This window comes from Sardina pilchardus, chromosome 20 (assembly GCF_963854185.1).
Source record: "Sardina pilchardus chromosome 20, fSarPil1.1, whole genome shotgun sequence".
Lineage (NCBI taxonomy): Eukaryota > Metazoa > Chordata > Actinopteri > Clupeiformes > Clupeidae > Sardina > Sardina pilchardus.
This window is the reverse complement of record NC_085013.1, coordinates 16,165,731-16,188,673: the sequence shown is the minus strand read 5'-3', so window position 1 is coordinate 16,188,673 and position 22,943 is coordinate 16,165,731. Positions and strand designations below refer to the sequence as shown.

The 22,943-nt window shown below is 42.3% G+C and overlaps 3 protein-coding genes and 1 long non-coding RNA gene across 4 annotated transcripts; 1 reads left to right on the top strand and 3 right to left on the bottom strand.

The window, feature by feature from the left end:
- Positions 1-309: 309 nt before the first annotated feature.
- cgref1 (cell growth regulator with EF-hand domain 1) lies at positions 310-5,100 on the top strand. Its single transcript, XM_062523034.1, has 6 exons — positions 310-321; positions 1,027-1,135; positions 1,695-1,766; positions 2,348-2,418; positions 2,581-2,705; positions 3,229-5,100. The coding sequence occupies exons 2-6, from the start codon at positions 1,053-1,055 to the stop codon at positions 3,766-3,768; spliced, it is 891 nt and encodes a 296-aa protein (XP_062379018.1). The 5' UTR covers positions 310-321; positions 1,027-1,052; the 3' UTR covers positions 3,769-5,100.
- Positions 4,964-11,237, bottom strand: ctsba (cathepsin Ba). Its single transcript, XM_062523032.1, has 10 exons — positions 11,109-11,237; positions 9,552-9,675; positions 9,167-9,252; positions 8,627-8,741; positions 8,278-8,393; positions 7,151-7,236; positions 6,558-6,704; positions 6,255-6,371; positions 5,794-5,922; positions 4,964-5,627 (listed from the first exon to the last, which is right to left on the bottom strand). Exons 2-10 carry the CDS (start codon positions 9,672-9,674, stop codon positions 5,554-5,556), a joined length of 993 nt encoding a protein of 330 aa, XP_062379016.1. The 5' UTR covers position 9,675; positions 11,109-11,237; the 3' UTR covers positions 4,964-5,553.
- A 1,974-nt stretch (positions 11,238-13,211) lies between these two features.
- On the bottom strand, positions 13,212-13,825 carry LOC134067662 (uncharacterized). The gene is made up of 3 exons (XR_009936536.1): positions 13,807-13,825; positions 13,571-13,687; positions 13,212-13,299 (listed from the first exon to the last, which is right to left on the bottom strand). It is a non-coding gene; the product is annotated as an uncharacterized LOC134067662 (long non-coding RNA).
- A 4,503-nt stretch (positions 13,826-18,328) lies between these two features.
- Positions 18,329-22,920, bottom strand: LOC134067645 (cell cycle control protein 50A-like). The gene is made up of 7 exons (XM_062523029.1): positions 22,468-22,920; positions 22,205-22,324; positions 21,341-21,448; positions 21,078-21,165; positions 20,820-20,966; positions 20,509-20,721; positions 18,329-20,069 (listed from the first exon to the last, which is right to left on the bottom strand). Exons 1-7 carry the CDS (start codon positions 22,714-22,716, stop codon positions 19,876-19,878), a joined length of 1,119 nt encoding a protein of 372 aa, XP_062379013.1. The 5' UTR covers positions 22,717-22,920; the 3' UTR covers positions 18,329-19,875.
- Positions 22,921-22,943: the final 23 nt, after the last annotated feature.

Genomic DNA, 22,943 nt, shown 5'->3' with positions numbered 1-22,943 from the left:
TGTATTACAGTAATAGCAATAGTAGGCCTAACTAAGATTGAAAAGCACATGAGGTGAGCAGGTTTCATATGTAGTAGGCCTAACCTAATATGTACTACAGGATAAACTTCCATGGTCTGCCTTTTGCAAGGACTCTGTCCATCAATTCTGTTAATAAATATTTTTATTACAGTATAATAGCCTTTGTTTTGTATCGCCCCCAGAGGCCAACCTTATTTATGCACTGTGGTTTGAACAGGGTAGACTACTAGCCTACTGTGCCGGTGCGCCCCACCCAGTTTTATTTTTAATCCATGTGGATTCTGGATGGATATGTTCCAGGTAGGCTACTTTGCCGTGAATGTTAACTAGAAAATATATAGACTTTATAGCCTTGTAGCCTAATGCCAAATATTGACTAGGGTCTCCACATATCGAGCTGCTTTGTCATTTGTGCGCACTACTGTGATATCTAGAAGGAGACGGTTGAGACAGAGCATAGCTTATGCATTGACATTCTAGGTACTCCAGTCGCTGCTTAGTCAGCTACATCGACGTGGCGATGAGAAACGGCGGAAGGCGGACCTTGCCGCAGCAAAGCGCTATAGGAGTAGATTGTGAGATATTGTTAGGACCGCGACACGTCCCTGGTATCCACGTGTACCCTGTCATTGATCATAACACAGCACACTAGCGATCGCAGTAGGCTAGTCCAACCGACGACCATCGGCTCTCATTAGGCTACGAGGAGAAGACCTCAGTATCAAAGCAAGGTAGGCTACGATTGCTTGTAACTTATGCATGTTTTTGTATCAAAATGTTGTTTCGGGAACTATGTAGCTACCAGCAGTGTATTTACATAAGTCTACTGTCTACATTTTTGCTACAATGTGGCTGAATTGTAGGCGGCGAGATATACAGTCGCAGGGTAAGCAAGCAGTCTGCCGAATGAAAGTTTGTTTTGTGATGTGAACTCAATTAAGCATGTAGCCTACAGCGGACTTGGAGCATGTGTATCTTAGCCTACATGCTTGTGTGCTTGTGCAGCCCGGTGCAGCCCTGTCAGTGTGGACATGTTTGCGGCGGCGGTGTTCCCGCTGCTCCTCGCACCGCTCCTCATCCAGGGTGCTCCGCAGCAGGGTCAAGAGTCTCAGAGGTAGGCTACGGTAGGCTACTGTACTGGGGATTGGTATTACAGTAGAGACGTAGCACACGCACTTACTATCTCCTTTTTTCAAATAGAGAATGTAATTTGTATCTAGAAAAGCAGCAACGATGCTCTTGGTCATTTGTTTCAGTACATGATGCAAATGCGCACCTTTGGACTCAGGTGTGCTGTTGTCATAGGCCCCACCTAAACGGATGAGCCAACCACCCATATCTCATGATCTTTTGCATAATGCCTTGACTGTCAGTAATGTAGGTCACACACAATAAGGTGGTAAATGGGGCCAGAATTTACTGATATATTTACTGATATTTGTGTGTGGCTGTTCTTATATGAGCTAGCCCACTTTATGCTTACAGATCAGATTCTTATTGTGTTCTTATTATGTATGGTTTATACATCTTCATGATTTTTATATCTTCTTCCAGAAGCCATTAGGCCTATCATTTGTGCATTACGCTGACTTTTCTGTCTGATGAAGGAGTAGGCCTACATGTTGTGTGCTCTTTTTGTGACGTTGTGCTCCGTCTTGCCCTTGTCCTTAAAGGTCAGAGTCCACGGGTGACAATGTGCCTCTTACGCTCGTCAATCCCTTTGGTTCTGCAGATGAGAGCCGCAGGTAAGCTACAGCTAAATCTGTCTCATACCCTTTTCTGTCTTATACCTTTTTTCAATTTCTCCAAGGAAATAGCAAATTGCTTTCATTTTTCACATGGGAGATGATATTTCTTTTCTTTTTTTCATGCAGCCTGGTGTGTTTTTGTTAGGTAATCAGTCCAGTAGCAGGGGTACAAAGTCTTTACACACATCAGAGATTATGGTGTGATTTCAACAGGTGAAGACAAGGACATGGGCATGGCACCTGTGTCGGAAAAATAGAAAAATAGATTACAGCACAGTCCATTTGTTTCACAATTGTTTTTCTTCCCAATTTCACGTCTAAGCAACTTTCACGGTCCCTAAAATACATGGGCACACAGTTTAGGTCCAGTGGTATACCTATCCAATACACATTTCTGGCTTTGTGGATGAAAATGACCTGACTACTCATTACACACTACAGGAGGAAAATGACAAAGCTGCTCTTCCTTAAGTGGATTGACACACAGTGTCTTTATCTCACTAGACGTTCCTGTGATTTAAATGGACATACTCACTTTGTATTGTGCTGTGTAGAACTCATCTCTGCTATTTTAACAGTCTCTTACAGAGCTATATCAAGGCTAATTTGAATGAACAGGCAAATCCAGATGTCAGTACACGGGAGCAAGGTAAAGATCAATCACCCAGGTTATTATTATTAGCCTATCTTCTTTTGCAGCAGTGCCAAAGACTGCACAGTCCAAAAGCTGACGTTCTTGTTGTTAAAGTGGTGTGGTGCGGTGCTATGCGGTCTGTGCTTAATAATGAAGCGTCTTCCTCCCGTTCTCTAGAGGTGTTCTTCCTCTTCTCCCTTCATGACTATGATAAAAGCGGTCAGCTGGATGGCCTAGAGCTGATGAAGCTGTTATCAGATTTTCTGTCACATCTTTCACAGACCCCCAAATCAACTGATGGAGTGAGTTTTTTTTTTTTCTTTTATTTTTAATGTCTCATTAGGGGTGTTGCTAGAGATTGTACATATTTTATCCATATTATATAATTCTAAAGAACCGGATGGACGTCAATGGGCTCCTTTCAAAAATGCAGAGCAAATTCAAATTTGCTATAACAGGTTTGTCTGGGTTCACCGAGGTTAATTCTATACTACTTAAAGACAATACACTTTTTGCAACCACTTTGCAATTATAACCGCTGAAATATTCACTTTGGACCAAAGCGTCTGCCAAATTCCATAACCATAACTAAATATGACCTTGATTGGGTCTGCCAGTAGAGGCTTTCTGGGTGATCCAATTATGTACCCATTGTGATGCCTACTGTTTAATCACATGCCTGCAGTATATCTTGGCATCTGACACCATATGCTAATGCAATGTGGAAATGGAGTTTAATGGTAAATTGTGTTACAATGCGCCTGAGGTCCTTATCAGATATTGTTCTACAGTACAGTACACCCTGTGGTCTATCTCCGTCCTCAGGTGGTTGCCATGGTGGACTACCTCCTGCAGACGCAGGATCAGAACCAGGATGGTCTACTGGCTCCGTCAGAGCTGCTCTCCCCACCCATCCAAGCCAGCAAGTTGGAGCCCATCCCAGGGGCAGACCCGGCAGTAGAGTCCGACTCTGCAGGTGGTGCCCGGGACGAGCCAAAGGAAGAGGCCTCCCCGCAGCAGGGAGACCCAGTGGGGGAACAGGCACAGGAGGCTCAGGCAGACGGACCATCTGACTCTGCCAATGAGCAGGAGCTTCCGCAAGAGGAGGGTGAACACCAAGTGCAGCCGCCTGAGGAGGAGAGAGGGGTTCAGGGGGAGGGACAGGTGCCTGAGGGGCAGCATGTGGACAACCTAGGAGATGCAGGGGGGAAGGAACCTGCTCAAGAAGAGCAAGCAGAGGCAGAGGCGGCCCAGGAACAGCAGCAGCAGCAGCAGCAGCAGGCTGAGGAGCAGAGGTTAGAATCCAATGTGGTGGAGAACCATCCGAATCATGCTCCTGTGCACCAAGGACAGCCTGAGATGTAGAGAGGGGACACTGCCTGTGCTGCATGCAGTGCTTGTGGTCTGCCTGTGAGAATGATGCCTATGCAGACCAGAAACAGGAGTCAGCCATATACAGTAGGACAGACTGTTCATGGATGCTGTGCCAAGTGACTGAAAACCATTTTGTGTCATGTTGTCTGGAGAACGTTTTTTATTGTTATTATTATATATTTTTAAAATAATTCTGGATAGAAATTCAACAAAAAGGAAATCTTTTAATGGCTTGATTTTAAAATTCAGGATGGAATCTTATTTAATACCTGCCCATGTTAATATTTGAATAATTTCTAGATAAATTGTTGACAAATAATGCACTTTACACCACATACACTTCTATATAGTTAGCAGTATGTGCATCCTGAACAACTATGCATTTTCAGACAGAAGGTCTGTATACAAAGTGTTTGTGCCTAATGTTCATTACCATAGAGAATAGATTGGTTCCTTGTCTCAAATTTACTTTCAGTGTTGTGATACACATAGTCAATCACTTATTTAACACGTATTTGCACTATTAACTAGACTTGATTAATTGCATTATGCTGCCATAAAAGTCATGTTTGCCACAATATGGGGATGTTATGGTCTTGTGTAGATGAATTTGCTGACCGATTTGTATATATTTGTGCGTGTATGTGTATTTATGGAAATCAACCCTCCATTACAGCTAAACACCACAACTAATGGAATATGACAGATTTTTTCCAGAACACCACTCACTGTTTATTCCCACAAACAAGTCTTACTATGTCTGCTGTAAGATTACATGTGTCCAGACAGAGTCTACATTTCTTCAAACACAAAGCCAATGCATATAATGCAAACAATACAACACAATGTGTGAGGCATTTCTTCAAGTGATAGAGCAACTGCAAGCATCAAACTGCTTAAAAAGGACACACTCCAGCCAAAACCAATTTTCAGGTTTTCATTTCATAACGAGACATTTTACGATGGTGGGATGAGGGTGGGGGCATTATTCTAGGAGGGACATCATAGATGGGGTGGGTTGCAGTCAAAATAAAGTGCCCGCTGCTTAAGAGAGTGTTGGTGTTCACTGTACTTTATTTTTGTATTCAGAAAATGCTGTTGACATGCACAATCAAGTGAGCTGCATTGAACAAAAGTGCATGGACTGTACATCATTTAGAAACAATAGCCCAAAGGGAGACTGACATGGAAGAGACATGACAATTTTATTTATTCACAGGAATAAAAACTGAAAAGTACAATCCAAGCCCTGAATCCAATTCCAAAAGAAATACTAACTTTTACAACACACCATCACGATAGAAGAGTTTTAGGGGTTTTTTTTTTAAAAAAAAGGGGGAAAAACAACATTACATATAAAAGCATCAACACATCAGCCAGTTTGATCTATGATTCAGGTCAGAACAAGCATGTTTGATATCCACAATACTACACAACTTAGTTCTAGTGGTTCAATTGTGCAAAATAAGACCCTGTCAACTTAGTTCCAATTCAATACTATTCACTCAGTCACGCTCAATAAAAATCATACCATTAAAAACTAAAAAAATGTGGACCATGTCTGAAGCCTTTTAAAAGGAAAGCCACATTGTGTTGATTTCTAAGAAACAAAGTGTCCAACTCTGCATCAGGCAGTACTAAGCCACAAGTCATGTCACATGTCACCTACAGTACAGCAGCTGGGAAGTGTTTCATGTGGATGTTTGTACAGGACGGGAGGGCTCATTGAGTGCAGTAGCCCTCGTCTCGCCCTCAGTCTTCACCAATCACAGGGCATTAGGCAGGGATACCAGCAACCATCTCCGACTCAATGCCACAATGATCTGATCCTCTGAGGATTCTGAAAAAGCCTAAAGGAAAGAAAGAAAAAGATATTGTGCATCAATATCACAATATAACATTTCCAACCATCAACTTGGGTTAGGATAAAACAAATGAAATACAACCTGTAATACCCTGGCAATACTCAGTCTTTCCTTTATTAAAAAAAGTAACAGAAATATTCCTACTACTTACCATTCTCGCCCCAGTCAGTGTTCCAGGAGTTAGCACACAGCCAGTAGGGGGTGCCGTTATCTACTCCCCAGCCCAGGACCTTAATGGCATGACCTCCGACCTCAGACCCAGTCACATGCTGGTACACTCCTGGGGGCAGGCAACACAACAGTAGTTACCACAAAGATCCTTAAGGCGGAGCAAGATACGTCGTCATAGTTCATGTCTATGGGCGCAAAACGGGGATCACTTCCTCTGCATAAAGGGGGGGGGGGGGGGGGGTCATGCGTGTCATGTCCATAGACTTAAACGGAACAGCTCTGCATAAAGGGGGATTTTGCCCCCCTCCCTCTTGCGATTCGGGTTCCAGGAAGTGGCTTCTCATGAAGTATCTTGCTCCGTCCTTAATGATCTTTGGTTACCATCACCATCACAAATAACAGGCTCCAAGAGACAGACTACGATTAAACAGCAGTGCTTACCACCCTTGTACAGCAGGAAGTCCTCATAGACTGAGAAGGCACCCTCTACAGGCCCATTTTCAGAGATCTCCCTCATAATCTGCTTCTCACTTGATCCCACACTGTAGGAGGTCTTCCCTGCAATCATTCCATTCCAAGATGTAAAAAAACAACAAAAATTAGATCACCCCTGCTGATTTGTTTAGAAGGAATAACAAGCTAAAAATATTCCATCTAACAAGCTTGGTAAAACTTAAGTAAAAATTACCAGCATCTCTACAGGGGGTAGAGGGACAAAAGCCACAAGTGTGGGCACACACTTACCGAAGTGTTTATCAGATTTGTAGGCAGGAGAGTATCCAGCTTCACATTTCTTTGTACACCTGGGCGTGTCGCCACCCTCTCCAGAGCACGGGGGTCGAGAACCATTCACATGGTGCTCACAGGGCTCAATGGTGTAGGGACGGCAGCCTGTTCAAAGCAAGTTTTAGCTTTTTTTTAAATTCAGAATTTATTTAATAGACAGTGTACATGCACAAACTGGGAATGATATCTGATGCAAGAGTCGGTGTCAATTTGTCCCCTGAGGGTCCCTCATGGGAATATAGAATTCAATCTCATTTCAATTTAATTTAACTTGTAGAGCGCCAAAACATTACACGTGTCATGGTGCTTTACAGAGTGTAAAACAGTACAATACCTACAGAAAAAGAGTACAGTAGCAACATACCAAACATATCTAGATAGTAATGGCACCTCTGGCCACCAGAGGGCACAATCCTGGGCCAAATAGGATCACAACGGAACACAACAGGTTAATAATAAAGTTGACAGGCCAAAGATCTAAAGGACCCAGAACTTTTTAAAAAATAAAACCAGAATAAAATTACAACATGAAAGGGGTGTTATGAACTCACCAATATGAGAGTCATAGAGTCCGCCCGACACCAGCCCCTCAGTAGTCCAGAAGTCCCATGCTGCAGATGGGTAGCCACCATTGCACCTGTTCACCAAAACATGACAGAAATGAATTAATGAATCAACACAAATGTAGATACCAATAAATATTTACCACTCGTACACATCTTACAGACAACAGGTGATTTTCAAGCCATTACACCCAGACAAAACATGCTACAGTGATCTCATTTGATAAGGACAAAAGCTTTATAGTAAATAAAGCACTGGACTTTTGATAAACTTCAGATACCTCAAAATCTAAAAAAAACAGTCAAATACCAACCACTGAATGGAGTAAAATGAAATAGAGAAGGATAACTTCCTCCAAACAAAATCAGTGTTTCTCAACCAGTGGAGGAGCTTTAATGACTTTTGTAGAAGAAACTCTGCAATGTGTTGCAGGGAGTTTTCTACAAAAGTCATTAAAGCTCTGAGGGGGTAGCAGAGTAATCACAGCTCTCATCTTACTCACAGAGGGGAACAAAAAGGAGCTACCAGAAAAAGACTGAACGTCTGGCATGAGCAGAACATGCATTATTGTATGCCAAAGTCTCAGCTGTCAGCTGGAGCATCCCAAACGTGAACAAGGAGAGCCAAGATGCACTAGCCATCAGCATAGATGCACTGATGGGCTAGTTGAATTCTAGCACAAAGATTCAATTATGTCGTTTCACCCATTACTGACTTTTGTAATTTGATCCATATTACATGCAGTTTTGTGTAGGAAAGGACACGCATGTTCACATAATGAGATAATGCCATGAACACAACGTGAAGTTTCAATTATTCAGTTGGCCAAAAGGTGAAGCAAACAACCCCCACAACTCAGCATGGTTAAGAATGATCTACTAAACGATCACTGCTGTAGACATGGGGTATGTGTTATGCATACAGGATCAGATTTAGACCACATATTTACTTTCAGTTGTGTGTGTTCTGAATGTTATCAAATATGTGTTGCAACTTTGACCTTGGGAGACTGATCTGGCTCATAAAGAGCTACATAATGAAAAGATTACCACAAACACTCATGCCATGGGACCGAGAACGAGGGAGCTTGGAACACTCCAGAACCACCACTCACCCCATCCCACAGGACTCGCAGCAGGTCAGCAGGTCCTCGGAGGAGATCTCCACACTCACTTTGGCATCGCTGTGAATGCACACGCGGTCAGACATGGCCTCAGCAGCACCGAAAGCCTACAGGCAAGGAGGAAAACTCATGAGGAGTCCGCCAACTGGACATTGTTGAACAGCTGTGTAACTCCTAGAAAGGTTTGTTAAATGTTTCTCTTGATTTTATTGTGTTAATACTGCGAGTTGAGCAAGCAGGTCAAACTCAATATCTAACCAAGAGTTTGGCACAACTGGACTCCTTGGAAAGTCCCCAGTGATAAGGTGGGAGTGGCGGGCTGTATGGACAAGCTCCTTACCCAGCAGGAACCGCATGAGCCCTGGTCCCTGATCTCTTTGATGGTGGGGCAGTTAGGCCAGTTCTCACGCGAGTCAAAGCTATCAGGCAGTGACACATCCCCAGCATACTGCACCCTACAGACAGAGAGAGACGGAAAGAGACAAAGAGAGACTTGAGTGTTGGATTTCTAGGTAGTGCTACCTCTGGTGGGAGTGATGACATTTCCTCTTGACATTTGAATTGATGTAGCCTGCATCTCTACACAAAATCACTCAATTTCCTGTGAAGTGACTGCCGACCTCTTCATGTGACAAATGAAGGTTACATTTCCTCTTTCACATTGAGCAATTATGGTAAATCCCATTCTAAAAGTTCAAACTCAAAAACAGAAGATCTGCTCTTTTTTCCTTTGCATTTCTCTTGAACCAAGACTAAGCCAGTTATAACGTTTAATATTCCACTCCACCAGGTTTCACTTCCTCCAACGAGTGTGCAAGATACACTCATGACTAAATTTCTCGATTCCTCTTTGACTGTTCCCCCGGTCAAGAACACTCACGTGATGGGGAGTCTCGGTCCTTTCAGCAGAGTACCACACAGCTTCTGCACATAGCTGTAGTCCACATTGTGAAAGTTGTGGCCGGCCTTCAAAGGAACAAGTCGTAGGAATAAAACAATGATATCCTCAAGGAAAAGCCACTGAAAGTTTCACTTGCTCACATCTAAGATTTTTGAAGATCGACCCTGTATACAAATATAAAGAGGTGTCTGACCGCTCTACAAATTGAAACACCTACATGAGTATTCTTAGTAAATGGAGATGTGAATTACCCAAAAAGAAACTTGAGATATTGCACACACATTGGATTATGTTACAGTTTTATTTTTACTTCCTTGATGGAAACTCCAGGTGATTCCTGATAGTTGCGTGGGGAAAGTCTTACCTTCCAGGTGGTGTTGGCTTTGTTAATGTAGTTCACCATATCATTTGAGAGAGGGGGAAGACGCGGTCTAGCCCAGCTGCTTGCCAGTGCAGCGACGAAACACAAACAAACCAGACGCCACATTCTGCAACAAAGTCATGATTGATTATTATTGTGGTTACAGTAAGGTCCCATCTCAAATGCATGCTTATACCACTATAAACATTAAACAACAAATTCTTTCCTAAGGATGGAGGCAAAAAGATATTTCCACTAAAGACTCAAGTGGTTGCCACAAGGACCCAGTGACGCACAAACAAGGGTTCCTTTCAGACTGTGCAGCAGTCATGCACAGTGAAGAGACGTATAAGTCTGGACTTGAGCTCAAGTCCCTTTAACTTATTGTATTTGGATAACTAAATCAAGAGGGCATGACAAGGACTCTTAGCAAGCTAAAGTAGATCTCTCATCTTCCCTTTAGGATCCACCTGCTAGTACACAAGGACACAAAGCACTTCATTACGCATGGACTTTTTGTACTGAATATTGATCATGTTCTGATTCCGATTCAGGCTCAAACATGTCATTTTTCCATTTCAACCGACAGCTCAGCGTAGGCCACTTAACCTGGCTACAGAGAGCGTGTCATGGGGCGCATGAATCACCAGAATCACTTCCGCAACGACGTCAGCTGATCGATTAATGCATCAGTCAGCAAACATCAGAAACCCACATGAGGAAACTGACATGAAGAGGAACTACAACTCCATTTGTGGAGAGAAAAAAAAACATTTCGTAAACGTCTCATTGTTGTTGATTAACAGGACCTAGCCTTGATCACAGTGTTTGCCTGTAAACTCGAGGTCAACCAAGCATGACAAACAAACAATGTCGCCTCGTTTCACAGGAGCGTATGGCCAATGCAAGCTAGAGATGTTTACACCTAAACGAAGAACCACATTGTTTTGTTTTACGATCGTTGGCTATTGCTGTATTACGTCAGCATGACTTAACTGGAGACAAGTAACAACATGTACAGTGCCAGGACTCCAATCTAGTTTAACAACAATTTGCGCACAAAGATAAACATGATGAACCTGCGCAAGACCAAACCGGCTCGAGGCCATATACAAATTCGATGTATAAGCTCAACACTCAGGAGTCCTGCAAACGGGTAGCTAAGCATAAGCTTGTTTTGATTTTAGCACCAACAAATGAGCATACAGTTAGTCAGAGTAACTTGGCACACAGACATTACGTTACGGGGTGGCTTACGTACGTTACAATAAATAATACCCGACACCGTCCCCACAAGAATTAATGTTATCCACACTTCCACACAGTACACAAAATCACAGCACGGTAGGTAGCTGCTGGATGTGCGCCCACAAACTTAGTAAACATCATGACCTACTTTCCTACTTTCTGAACAAGGTGTACAATTGCTAGGCTAGCATCAGCGGCTAACGTTAGCTAGTGAGCTCTCCAGACTATAATAGGAGAAAATCCGGTAGCAAAATATCTCTTTTCCTGTTCCATTTGCGTCACTGTGAATAATAGACTTAATGCACACCCTACCTTCCTGTCCACTGTCTGACACACTGATTAGGGTTGGAGTTCGACCCAAAGGCGAAGCGTCTGAATGATGGCTCTTCTAGGCAATGTTCCCATTGCTTTCGATTCTGTTTTAAATAGAAGTTTTCAATCACGTGGTATGTCATGTGAACATCTGTCTGGTGACTCTCACGTGATATAAAATCTGTGATACGCAGTGAGCCTACAGGGGGACAAATTTAAATCTTAAAGTTTCAAAAGTGCTTGTGTGAAACCTGTTTTTATTTGTATTCTATGATGTCGTCGACAGTATCCATCCCATAGATATATTGTTTTAAAACAGTGTGCAGACTGTGACGATGCGAACTAGCACCAGAGGCACTGTTGTGCGCAGCATAGATGAGCAAGGTCTCGAGGGTCAGAAATCTTGCATGTCCACATGTAATGTCCACATAATGTTCACATTCAAAAGAATTCCAGTAAAAAGCAAATCATCTCTTTTGTTTTTAGCCTACTGTTCACTACAGGAGGTACAGTATAATGTTTACAGTAGGCTATAGAACAGAAAAACTTTTACAGTATTGCATAATATCCATGAAACACACAAGAGCATTCTGAACAAAAAACAACAGCAAAAAGCCCAGATAAAAAGGGGGACACTTTAAAAAGTACAAAATGACTGTGTCATCAACATTGCATTTGATTTTTTTTTTTTTTTTTTCACCAGCCTTTCTTACATGACATCCCTGAAGGCAGGCACCTGACCCAACCCACGGACATTGGGCATGACCTGTATGGGAGTACAGACTTACAGGAGCTGTGGGACATTCGCTTTTCAACAGTTTATCCCAGCTTTGACTCTTTTACGGCATAGTCATGTGGAACAATATTTTTTTCACACCAGCACTGCTTTCATCCATTCACATTACAAACAGACTCAGTGGCCTTTAAACTTTCCATGAAATATGTCACATCTGCTGCAAGAGAATTAGCTGGTGGTGGTTGCTGCACTCCAGGCTTAGATAGATAGATCCTTTTATTAATCCCTTAACAAGAAATTACAGTGTCACAGCAGCTTCAAGACAGACATAACACCACACATTCATACACATATATCCAGACCTAATAAGTAAATAATAAGCTAAAAATACTTAAAAACTATAAATGACTAAGTAAAATTATTTTTGTGCATTATAGAGTCTTATGGCAGTTGGGATGAAAGATTTCCTGTATCTCTCAGACTTGCACACTGGTGCAATCAGTCTTTGACTGAAGGTGCTATTGTTTACCACCTTCAGAGAGTGGAGTGGGTGAGCAGGGTTGGCCAGTATTGAGCCCAGTCTATTCAATGTTCTGGTCCCTGCCACCTGCTGGACCGTCTCCAGCTCAGCCCCTACCACTGAGTTAGCCTTTCTGATGAGTTTATCCACTCTGTTCCTGTCTGCAGTGCGGGCTCCCTCTCCCCAACAGGCCACAGCAAAGAACAGGGAACAGGGAACAGGCTCTGCTGCACTCTAAAAACTACTGGGTTGAAAACGACCCAAATTGGGTTGTTTCTCACCTAGGGCCTGGGTCACTATTGGACAGCAAACGTCTTGGGTTAAAATGACCTAACATGATGGGTTGGTTATTTAACCCAATATATGGATAAGAAAATCAACCCATATATTGGGTTCTATTGGGTTATTCTGACCAGGATGCTGGGTTACAGTGACCCAGAATATTAGTGTGTCTTTTTGACCCAATAATGGTTTAAATTAACTTCTTTAATTGGGCTTATCTGACCCATCAATTATGTTGAATTATGCTATGCTTTTTTTGTAGATGGCAGAAAGCCTTTTTTAAGAAGCAAACAAGTTTAAAGAATATAATGCTGACAATTTTAAACAAATTACTCACTTACTACTTTATTATTATTTACATAGTACATCTATCACTATGTGTTTTTGTGTTACACATGTACTGCTACAGTATAATGAGATGGAATGAAGACAATCTTGAATATTCAATCTTAAATGTATTTAAAATGTATAAAAAGTTAAAAAGCAGTAAAAGCCAGTCATCATATATGAGCAATTTGATAAAAGAACAGTTGATAACATTTAAACTCAACCATGAACTTGGAAACCCAGTTCAGTTTCAGGCCAGTCCTTTTAAAGTCTCTCTCTCCCAGTCACTTGTCATGTGTCTGTTGCCCTGTCTTATTGAAGGTAGTCTGTAAAAGAGAAGGAAGCATACATTACAATTGACCCCTTCTATGAATATCATTAATGCAAACTTCTCAGCTTGTGTGACAAATAAAAGCAAACCTTCACAAGCAGCCTTAAGTAAGGTGCAATAGTTAGAAGTAATGCAGATGTACAATATACACCACAATTAGAAAGTTTGGGGGTGCACTATATTTATCTATAGATTTTTTTATACAGAGGACATTTCAAAGTGACCCTCCACTTCTGCACAGTAACTATGTCTATGTGATATCATACCTAATCACATCTTTGCCTTGCCTTCCTGCGTACACCACCTTTCTGACGCCTAACATAGATCATCCCCCATCTGACTTGCAATAGCAGCCTCTGGCTTCAGGCTGGGACTTCTGGCACCTACAAAGAAAAAAAGAAAACAGCAATTGCCATACAATTTGTTATTGTTGATTAAGATATAAAATCATAGAATTAAAAAAAAAAGCAAGGTAAGTCAATCAGGTAGAAATGATAATTACCTTATGGAGGCACCCTTGCCACCATCACATCTATATACATCTATATTAATTCTTGACATCAGGGCTCTGTCAATAAAAGATAAGGTTAAACAAAATGATGCGTACTTTTACAAACCATTCCTCCAATTGCTTTCAAACTAGTGTCTTGATATGGGCACGAGTAAGTGCAATGGCAAGTTTGGCGTTGTTTGCTAGGCGGGGGCCCCTCCGGCTCAAGCGGCTTGGACTGAGTCTCTGGAGAATTTCTTTTTTCTCTGTCACCCATGGCGAACCAAGGAATAAATAAATAAGTCTTGGCCCTGGAGGGTTTGCTGGTCTGGACCTCCAGGGGGACTTCCGCTGCCTCACAGCCTACCTGGACAACAGGACTTCCCTACTCAGCCCAAACGCCCAGGGCCAAACCGCCAGGCCTACCCTGGCCAGAGGGATCGGCCCACACTGCCCTGGACCTCGCCACGCCCAACCAAAGATCATTAAGGGCGGAGCAAGATACTTCATGAGAAGCCACTTCCTGGAACCCGAATCGCAAGAGGGAGGGGGCAAAATCCCCCTTTATGCAGAGCTGTTCCGCCTCTTTTCCATTGAAGTCTATGGACATGACACGCATGACACACCCCCTTTATGCAGAGGAAGTGATCCCCGTTTTGCGCCCATAGACATGAATTACGACGACATATCTTGCTCCGCCTTAAGGATCTTTGGCCCAACTCTGGACAAGCACCGGTCAACGTACCCACCTCGAGCTAACCTGTGTTCACCAGCTTTCACAGTCCGTATCCATACTGAAAATCAAGATCAAGCGAGCTTTTGCCTTTCTGCTCCATGGGAGGTTTCTGCCCTTACGAGCTTGCCTTAGGACCTGCGTTACAGTTTGACAGGTATACTGCGCCAGTCAAACTGTCCACCTGCCACTCTCCCCGGAGCGGGTCGCGACGGCTCGCGCACCGTGTGACATCAGAAGCGAGAGCCCGTCAGGGGCTCGCCTCCCCACCTCACTGAAACGATAAGAGTAGTGGTATTTCACCGACTGTCCAGAAGAGCCTCCCACTCATTCTACAGCCCTCATTAATGAGAAAGGCCCTCGGTTGCCTTCCATAGGCCATGCGTGTTGAGACGCGGTGGGTGTGCACGCTCCGTGCTAGCGACACTGGCAGGAGGCTCGCTGTGGAACAAACAGGTTCACTCGGGGCTTCTCACAGTTTGGCCCATAAACACCGTCTACGGGTGGTGGACACCATTTTTCTTTGCCACTTTGCTCAGACCGATATTGAGGCTTATATTTGAAGGGGATAGCACCTCTGGGCACACCTACCAAGCCCTGTTTCTTGGGCCACTCAGGCATACAAAGCAAAACCGTTACAGGGACCCATTCCTCCTTCTGGTGCTGTAGTATTAGCAATCACCGCACCGAACCTTCACGCTACCATTAAACTTAGCTTAGCGCTGGAATTACCGTGGCTGCTGACTCCAGACTTGCCCTCCAATGGGTCCTCACCCATGGGTTTAGGATACGCTCATAATCACAGGGCCTCGAAAGAGACCTGTATTGTTATTTTTCATCACTACCTCACCGTGTCGTAATTTGCGTGTGTTCTAGACATCCAGAGTACCCAGGGACTCCACCTTTTTGGACACTGGGATCGATGTACTTGTTGCTGAGCAAGTATGAGGTCAGCCTCTTAGCAAGAATGGACCAGAATATCTTCCCTTCGACATCCAGTAGTAAGATCTCGCGAAATTCATCTAGTGCAGCAGAATTCTGCCCTTTAGGTGTAAAAGCAACCTTCAGCAAGTGTCCAGAGCTCCGGCTCTTGGCTTTTCTTCCACAGTGTAGGCAAGAGCTTGGATAACCTTTTCAGAAGGTGAGGGCAGTTTTTGTAGATCTTATATGAGGTTCCTGATGGGCCTGAAGCAGATCCTGCTCTCACTTCATCCATTGTAAAATCTGACATATTGAACGGGATGTTAGGTGTTGGCCTTGGCAACTGATAAGGACATTCCCCCAGTGCTGCTGCCACACTGTCCTCCACCTCTTCATTAGAAGACTTCAGCTTTCCGCTCTTGGGCTTTCCGAGAAGCTCTGCTGTCAACTGAAAAGGATTATTGAAAAATGCCTTCCTCATGACACCTTCACGCCGAAGGTGTCATGACATACATGGTAAACTAATTGCACCATGGCCCGATCTTCCTGATGGCGTCCCCTTTCAAAGTATTGTCGAGGATGATTCCCAAGTCTTTATCCAGCTGCGCCCATCTACAGTCTGTCGCTACTGGTAGATTCAAGCACGGTTTCCTCTCAAAATCCTTCCACCTTGCGTCTTCACCCCCTCTCCTTATGCTCTGAGACAAATGCGCAGAGAGTTCCAGAGCGCTGTGTTGTGCCTCCTGGCTCTGTTCCTCTCCCGACTGAAAAGCATAGCTGGCATACTCAGAGATTGACCTCTGAGACATCTCAGGTGCTCTGCGTTGCTGCAGTTGCTCTTTGCACTTGGTCTTTCCTTGGTGAATTCTGACGCCACGTCCGTTCTTAAATATCCTGCCGCAGCTAGAGCATCTTCTCCCGTCCTCGTCCACCTGTCTTGCCGCATCATTTTTAATGCAGCGGTACAACCACAGACACACACACACACATACATGAGAAATGTACATACATGAGCTCAGCTCCACGGAAACGCAACGAGTCGCCTGCGTTTTCTACGCGCAGCCACGGGTCAGGCGCGAGGTTTCCCCAGCAGCCTAGAGGCGCATGCAGATACTAAAATGTTCCTATTTTTTTCCCCAATTATCCAATTTTCTATCAAGCTCAACACATATGCAAAAAAAAAAAAAAAAAAAAACCACTCTAAAAGCTTATTGACGCATTTACCTGGCGAAACCCCCCCCCCACAATATTAGGAAATTGAAATCAATTTTCCAATTTCCGATATTTACGTTTTGGATAGACAATTCAACTGATAAGCATTACCTGGATCCAATTTATCTGCAAATCAACAAGTTTGCTGCAATAACAACGCTCTTAACGTCTTAAGTCAGATGACCTCCGCACATGATCAGAATTCTCTCAGGTGGCAAAACGTGTGTATCTAGTGCAGTGAAAAAAAGACACCACTGACTAATATGATGTGAACATTCTAAGACTTAGAGTATTTTGTAGATTCATTTTTCCACTTATAAAGCGATTTTTGTTTTTGTGGCTCAATTCAAGCCAGTATAAGCCTTGTGTCTGCCCTGTAGTAGGCCTTGGCTACATTTCTGAAAAAAAAAGAAGAAGAAGCAACAGAAAGCCCTACAATTGTCTGGACCCTTCAATGAATGTCAAACAGAACATTAGGCCCCTAGCCTTGGCCTCCTTGGGTAGACTGCCTACTACACAAGAGACTCAGGTTCCTCCACAGCTGTTACACTTTGCTGGTTTTTAAGAATTCAGATTTGTTTTCAAAGTCAAGTACTGTATCTTAAGGGTCACAGAGACCCTCTTGTGTGTGTTCATGTTCGTGTGTGTGTGTGTGTGTGTGTGTGTGTGTGTGTGTGTGTGTGTGTGTGTGTGTGTGTTTGAGTAGCCTGTGTTTGAATGGTACAGTATTTCAAATATTTGTGTCTACAGTAGATGCATACTGAAGTGGAAGACACACACACACACATACACACACACACACACACTGAAACACGTCCCTGTGAATATGTGGATTATTTTAAGATGTGCCAAGCTGTTTTCTATCGCTCATTTGTACATTAAGTCAATTATATGTTAGCCTGTGTGCATGGGGAGTGTGTGCTTGCTGCACAACTAAGGCAATAAAGCTGCTTCATTAGCATGAGTGTTGGGACATAGTGCAGTTAACTATTTGTAAACATATCTCATGTTTTGCGTGCGCATCTGTTCGGCCTTTTCCGGTTGGGGATCCAGAGACTACTGGAGCGGGTGTGGTAGACTACACTACAACACACACATTCCGGGACCCTCAACTGACGGAATAATTGAAGTGGACTAACTGAGCTGGACTTTGATGCCCTCTATCACAGAAGAATACTACTTTTCAATTGTTACTTAAATAAAATACAGACTTTTATCTAGCTCTGGTGTGCATGCTTGAAGGGTACAGTGGTCTCCCTGGGGTAGATTGTGGTAAGGAGGTGGCAACAGCGCCCCTCGCCTGTGACATGTAGTATAACTGTAGCATTGAGATTTTGTCATCTCTAGGTAGTCATCATATTCAAGATGTGGATAGGCTGTGGATAGCATGGCTCTGGCTTTCAGGCAGCCATTAACGTTTCCCTGACTATAGCACAGAGAAGAGTCTATTGTTGGGATGACTGGGGTCTCTGATCATTTTCTTGAGTATGATTGTTCATCACTAGTAAGGTGCAATAGGGAGCTACCTTGTGTGCATTCTCTCAGACTCAAACACCCAATTTTCTTTCTCGTTATTTGAAGAGTATTACCAAACACAAGATTCAGCAGATGGGCTGTGGTGTGTGGTAGGTGTGGTGTGCAACGGCTGACTAAAACAAGACTATGAAATATAGAGTAAGCAGGATCATTTATTCATTTTAGCAATCTCCAGCTGTTAAAAATCAAGATGTAGCCCTATTACAAAAATATGATTACATTTTCTTTTACAGTGTCTACAAAGCTCAGCTCACATGCATATCTACGAACATCCAACGGTTCACATAGCTGACATTTGTTGTATTACATAAATAGGCATACATAGACAACATGTCAATTTACTTGTCAATAGACTTAAAAATTGGGAGGCTCAAATACCAAATCCAGTTTTGAAGGGGTCTACAGTTGCCTCAAAGCAGTGTTTGTGCTTGTTATTTCACCAATATTTAGCTAGATACTGTAAAAGAAAGTGTAAGCAACCGCATACAATAAATAATCACCAAGTACTGCTTTAAAACGTATGTCAATTTTAAAGTGCATTGTATGACACTACAATATTTGGGTTATTTCAAACCAGTGAAAACAAATAGGATTCTCATCATCCACAAAGAACACAACAATGAACGACTATCAACTCAAATGAACTGGTCACAATAAATACAACAAAGAGTGTAAAACGTTAAATAACATAAAAACTAAAAAAGAAATAAATATAGCCCTTGATGGGATACATAAACAAAAACTGCAACATGCATACAAAATGTCAGATATAATAAGGTCAATCTGATCCAACAAACATAAAGCAGCAAAACTAAGCAAGAAGCAGGTCTGATTCATACTGACATCAATCTGCAATCCCTATGTAAAATGACTGAATATTTGCTACAGGGTATGGCTGCAAAATGTACATTAACAATAGCTTCATTTAAGCTACCAGTGCAAGACCCATTACATTCAGCTGGACAAGACAACACATAGGGAACGGAAAAGCAGGAACATCCTTCAGTTTGTATAGGTATCCTTCAATCTGTACAGCCCCCTTACTTCTGAGCAAAAGACAATCAGCTTGATTGGGATGGTACACTGCATATATTCTATAGTGTGGCATAGATTATCTTAACAACTTTGGTCAAATCAGGGTAACCAGTTTCAAGTATAAGATACCAAACGGTGTTGCTTAGTGGCATTGTGCTTGATTTTGAAATCAATGGTGTATCTTGAACCGTGAGCTTTTTACAAGCAAACTGCCACTGCGATCCAGCAGTATTTGGCAGGATAACTACATGATTAAACTAGGCCATAAAATAACTTCTGTCAAGTAAAATCAATACAGCAGAGAAGAGTGTATCTCTAAAGAATGTGATATACTTATTCTGAAACTGAATAAAGAATTCTATGAAGAAAGTCACCACCAGCATTACTAACTTAAATAAAGAGCACTAATGCTGTGCACTGCGATAGTAATTGAACATTTCAGTTGGTTGATTTTCCAATACTTTATATTGACCCTTGTATGAAATAATCTGTACACACTTGACAATGTATATGGATTCAATGTCTTAAATAACTTTGGTGCTCAATTGTCTACACAGAAAATGAGCCAATGGGTAAGCCAGTAGTCCATGCAAGGAATCAGCAGCTACACAGGAATGTGCGTGGGCACCTCAGGTGAGGTCTTCTCAGTTGGGGATGTCTGCGTTGTTGTTCCTGCTGCCGTACTTGTGGTGAATGAAGAGGAGAACCACACCCAAGAAGAAACACACAGAGCCTACGGTAATGTAAGCAATGCCAAGGAATGGGTTTTTCCCTCCCATCCAGGAGATGGTGCTCAGAATCATACGCTTACGACCTTCAAAGCTGCGCACAGGGTAATCTGGGTTTATGTCATTAAGGGAAAAGTTGTAACTAATCAAACAACTAGGCAAATGAATTATTACGCTTACAGCATTGACATTTTGAAAAAGAGATCCAAAACATGTTTGTTCATACCTCAGAGGTAGCACTTATATGAAATGGTAGTCATTATTACAGTGCATGAAAATGACTGTACTGTTCTTCCTAGGCTGCTTCGTATTATTATTATTATTATAGTGCATGAAAATGCACTATTCTGTTATACCCAAATAGTTGAGTAGTTTCAATGGTTATCCGAGTTCTTCTTATTATTCTTCTAACAGATTTTGTGTGTCTAATTCAGCTTCAACCGTTTAACGTAGAAACTTCATTCCAAACTGCGCTGCGTGGGTCTTACTTAGGTGACTTCAGCTATGTATTTTTCTTTGAGTTGATGCTCAATATGTGTAAAAGGATACTGTAGGTGACATTCAGTGTGTAGTTTCCTCTGGGTAGTGTTGGCATCATGTTGTCCTTCTTCTTCTGGATGATGCGGTAAAGCTTTCTAAATGTGGGAAGAGCAGCTGTGCGCATCCACACAATAAAGTCTTCATTGACAAAGCCATTGTTGTCAGGGTCGCTGGGGTCCAGCTCATAGACGGGTTTCCGCCAGTTGACAGGCTTGGCTGTGCCTGAAATGAAATATGCATAATATTAACGTTTTAATGAATGTTTCTGTCTTCATCAGCACCCTAATGCTCATATGATGATTTATCATAAGACAGGTTACCTGCAAATGCAGCTGTGAGATTGTTGTTGTTTCCTCCTGGGTTCCTGAATTTCACATGCTTGTCAGTCCACCAAGCAATGCCCTTCTTTACTAATGGTATGGTAATACTGGTACCATTTGGAAAATTGTAAAACAGCTCCAAGGTATCTGAATAATAATAATAATAATAATAATAATAATAGTCAATAAAACAGGTAAAACACAGACTTCATTGTAATTTCTTAATATAGAATCTTGAATCATACAACATTATTTTACCATTGAAGAGACTGTTAGCAATAGCACCACAAGGGGCTATGGGTGATCCGTGACTAGAGCGGTAAGGTTCACATTCCTTACTTGGACTCTAGAAAAACAAAAGGAAAGGTATGAAACATTCATGTACATTTCACAATACATTTAATTTTTTAAACAAAACGAGATTTCCCAGTTTCAATAAGGATATGAAAACATAATGTTATGGTACAATACTTTTGCCATCAGAACAAATTAAACCAATCAAAGAATCAAACTGTACATACCAATAATGAGCTTTTATCACCATTCAACTGGCTATCATCCCTAGATTTCACGTAACGCCTGTGGTTCTGGTAGAAGTTGGACAAGCCGTAGTACATGAAGACATTGCTCTGGAGGAAATATCAACATCAAGGACATGTACAATCACTATAGCTGCACAGCTGAACAACAAATAGTATACAATAATACATTCATTCATTCAACATTTATCTAATTTTCGAAAAGTCATTGAGGGTAGACCTATTTTTCCAAATAGATTACAATCACAATGAAAATAGTTCACAATAGCAATGCACAAGTACACCAAAACAAATATTGAATTGCAATGGAGAAAGCCTACCTAAAAGAACACAAAAGCAACCGTGTTATAGATAGATGGATAGATACTTTATTGCCACACAACAATGTTTGTTGATGGTGGTTTTTGTTATCAGGTGCTTCATACACCCAGTACAGTGAGATTACATTTTCAACATCTTGTCCAAATATTGAAACAGTTTATCGATCTGTCCACACAAAGCCGTCACAGAAATAATAGAACAAGGCAAAGCACTGCACTTTTAGGTGAAAGTGTAATCAATGACAAGCTATTTAGAAGTACATCTGATCAATATTTGATGATGGCAAGGTTATTCTCGTTCCGTTCACAAGAAGGGCATCAGGTGCAGATGGTGCAGATATTTACCATAGCATAACCATAACCATAACCATATACTTCATGCGTGAGATGTAACCCAGAGTCTAAGAATTGAAATGACATAAAACAATAAAGCTAAAAAATACTGTAAAAAAAACATCACTTTCACAATAACTGATCTTGATCGATTAAGCCTTCAAAATACTCGAACAACACAAGATTAGCCTACCTCAAAGGGCTGCTCGAGAGAGAATGGAATCGAGCATTGGCAGGGAGTTGTATTATTCCAGGTGTAATTGAAAGAGCAAACATAGCAAGGACTGGACTCCTCCACTCCTGTGTAGTCGATCTGAAACATTTAATGTAAACGTGCAGGCCAACATGAGCTGTACATGACAGGAATACTAGGCGATGTATTAATATAGCCTACTTTGATATTCGCCAAAAATGAACATAATGTTATTTGGTTGGATACAAAGGCACGGGGCTTACCTCAAACTCTTTAATGTTGTTGGAAGTGACGAAGAGGCCAATGCCAATAGGGATGAAGATCAGCCCGATCACGAAAAACGCTGGGAGGACAGTGCCAGCTGTCAGAATGGGCTGCCAAGCTGGTAGTCGTTGTTGTTTAAACGCCGTGTTATCGGGCTTCTTGCTCTTATTGACACCTGCTCCACCAGGACCTACGGCCCCTGAATGGTGACCGTCCTCTTCTTTAGCATTGTAGCTCGACGCCATCATTGCTGCTAGCTAATTGGATGTCACCCGAGTTGAGTAACGTTAAGCGACCTGAACACTGCGTCAGAAGCGGAATCTGAACAGTTTGATGGCCAATCACTCCGATCGACTGATTTAAAACACATATGACAAATCTTCAGCAGGTAACGTTATCAGAAGTGCACAGCTACATACCCATACCCCTGTGCTGCACTTCTTTGTGATTGACAGGGTGGTAAACACGGAAGCTT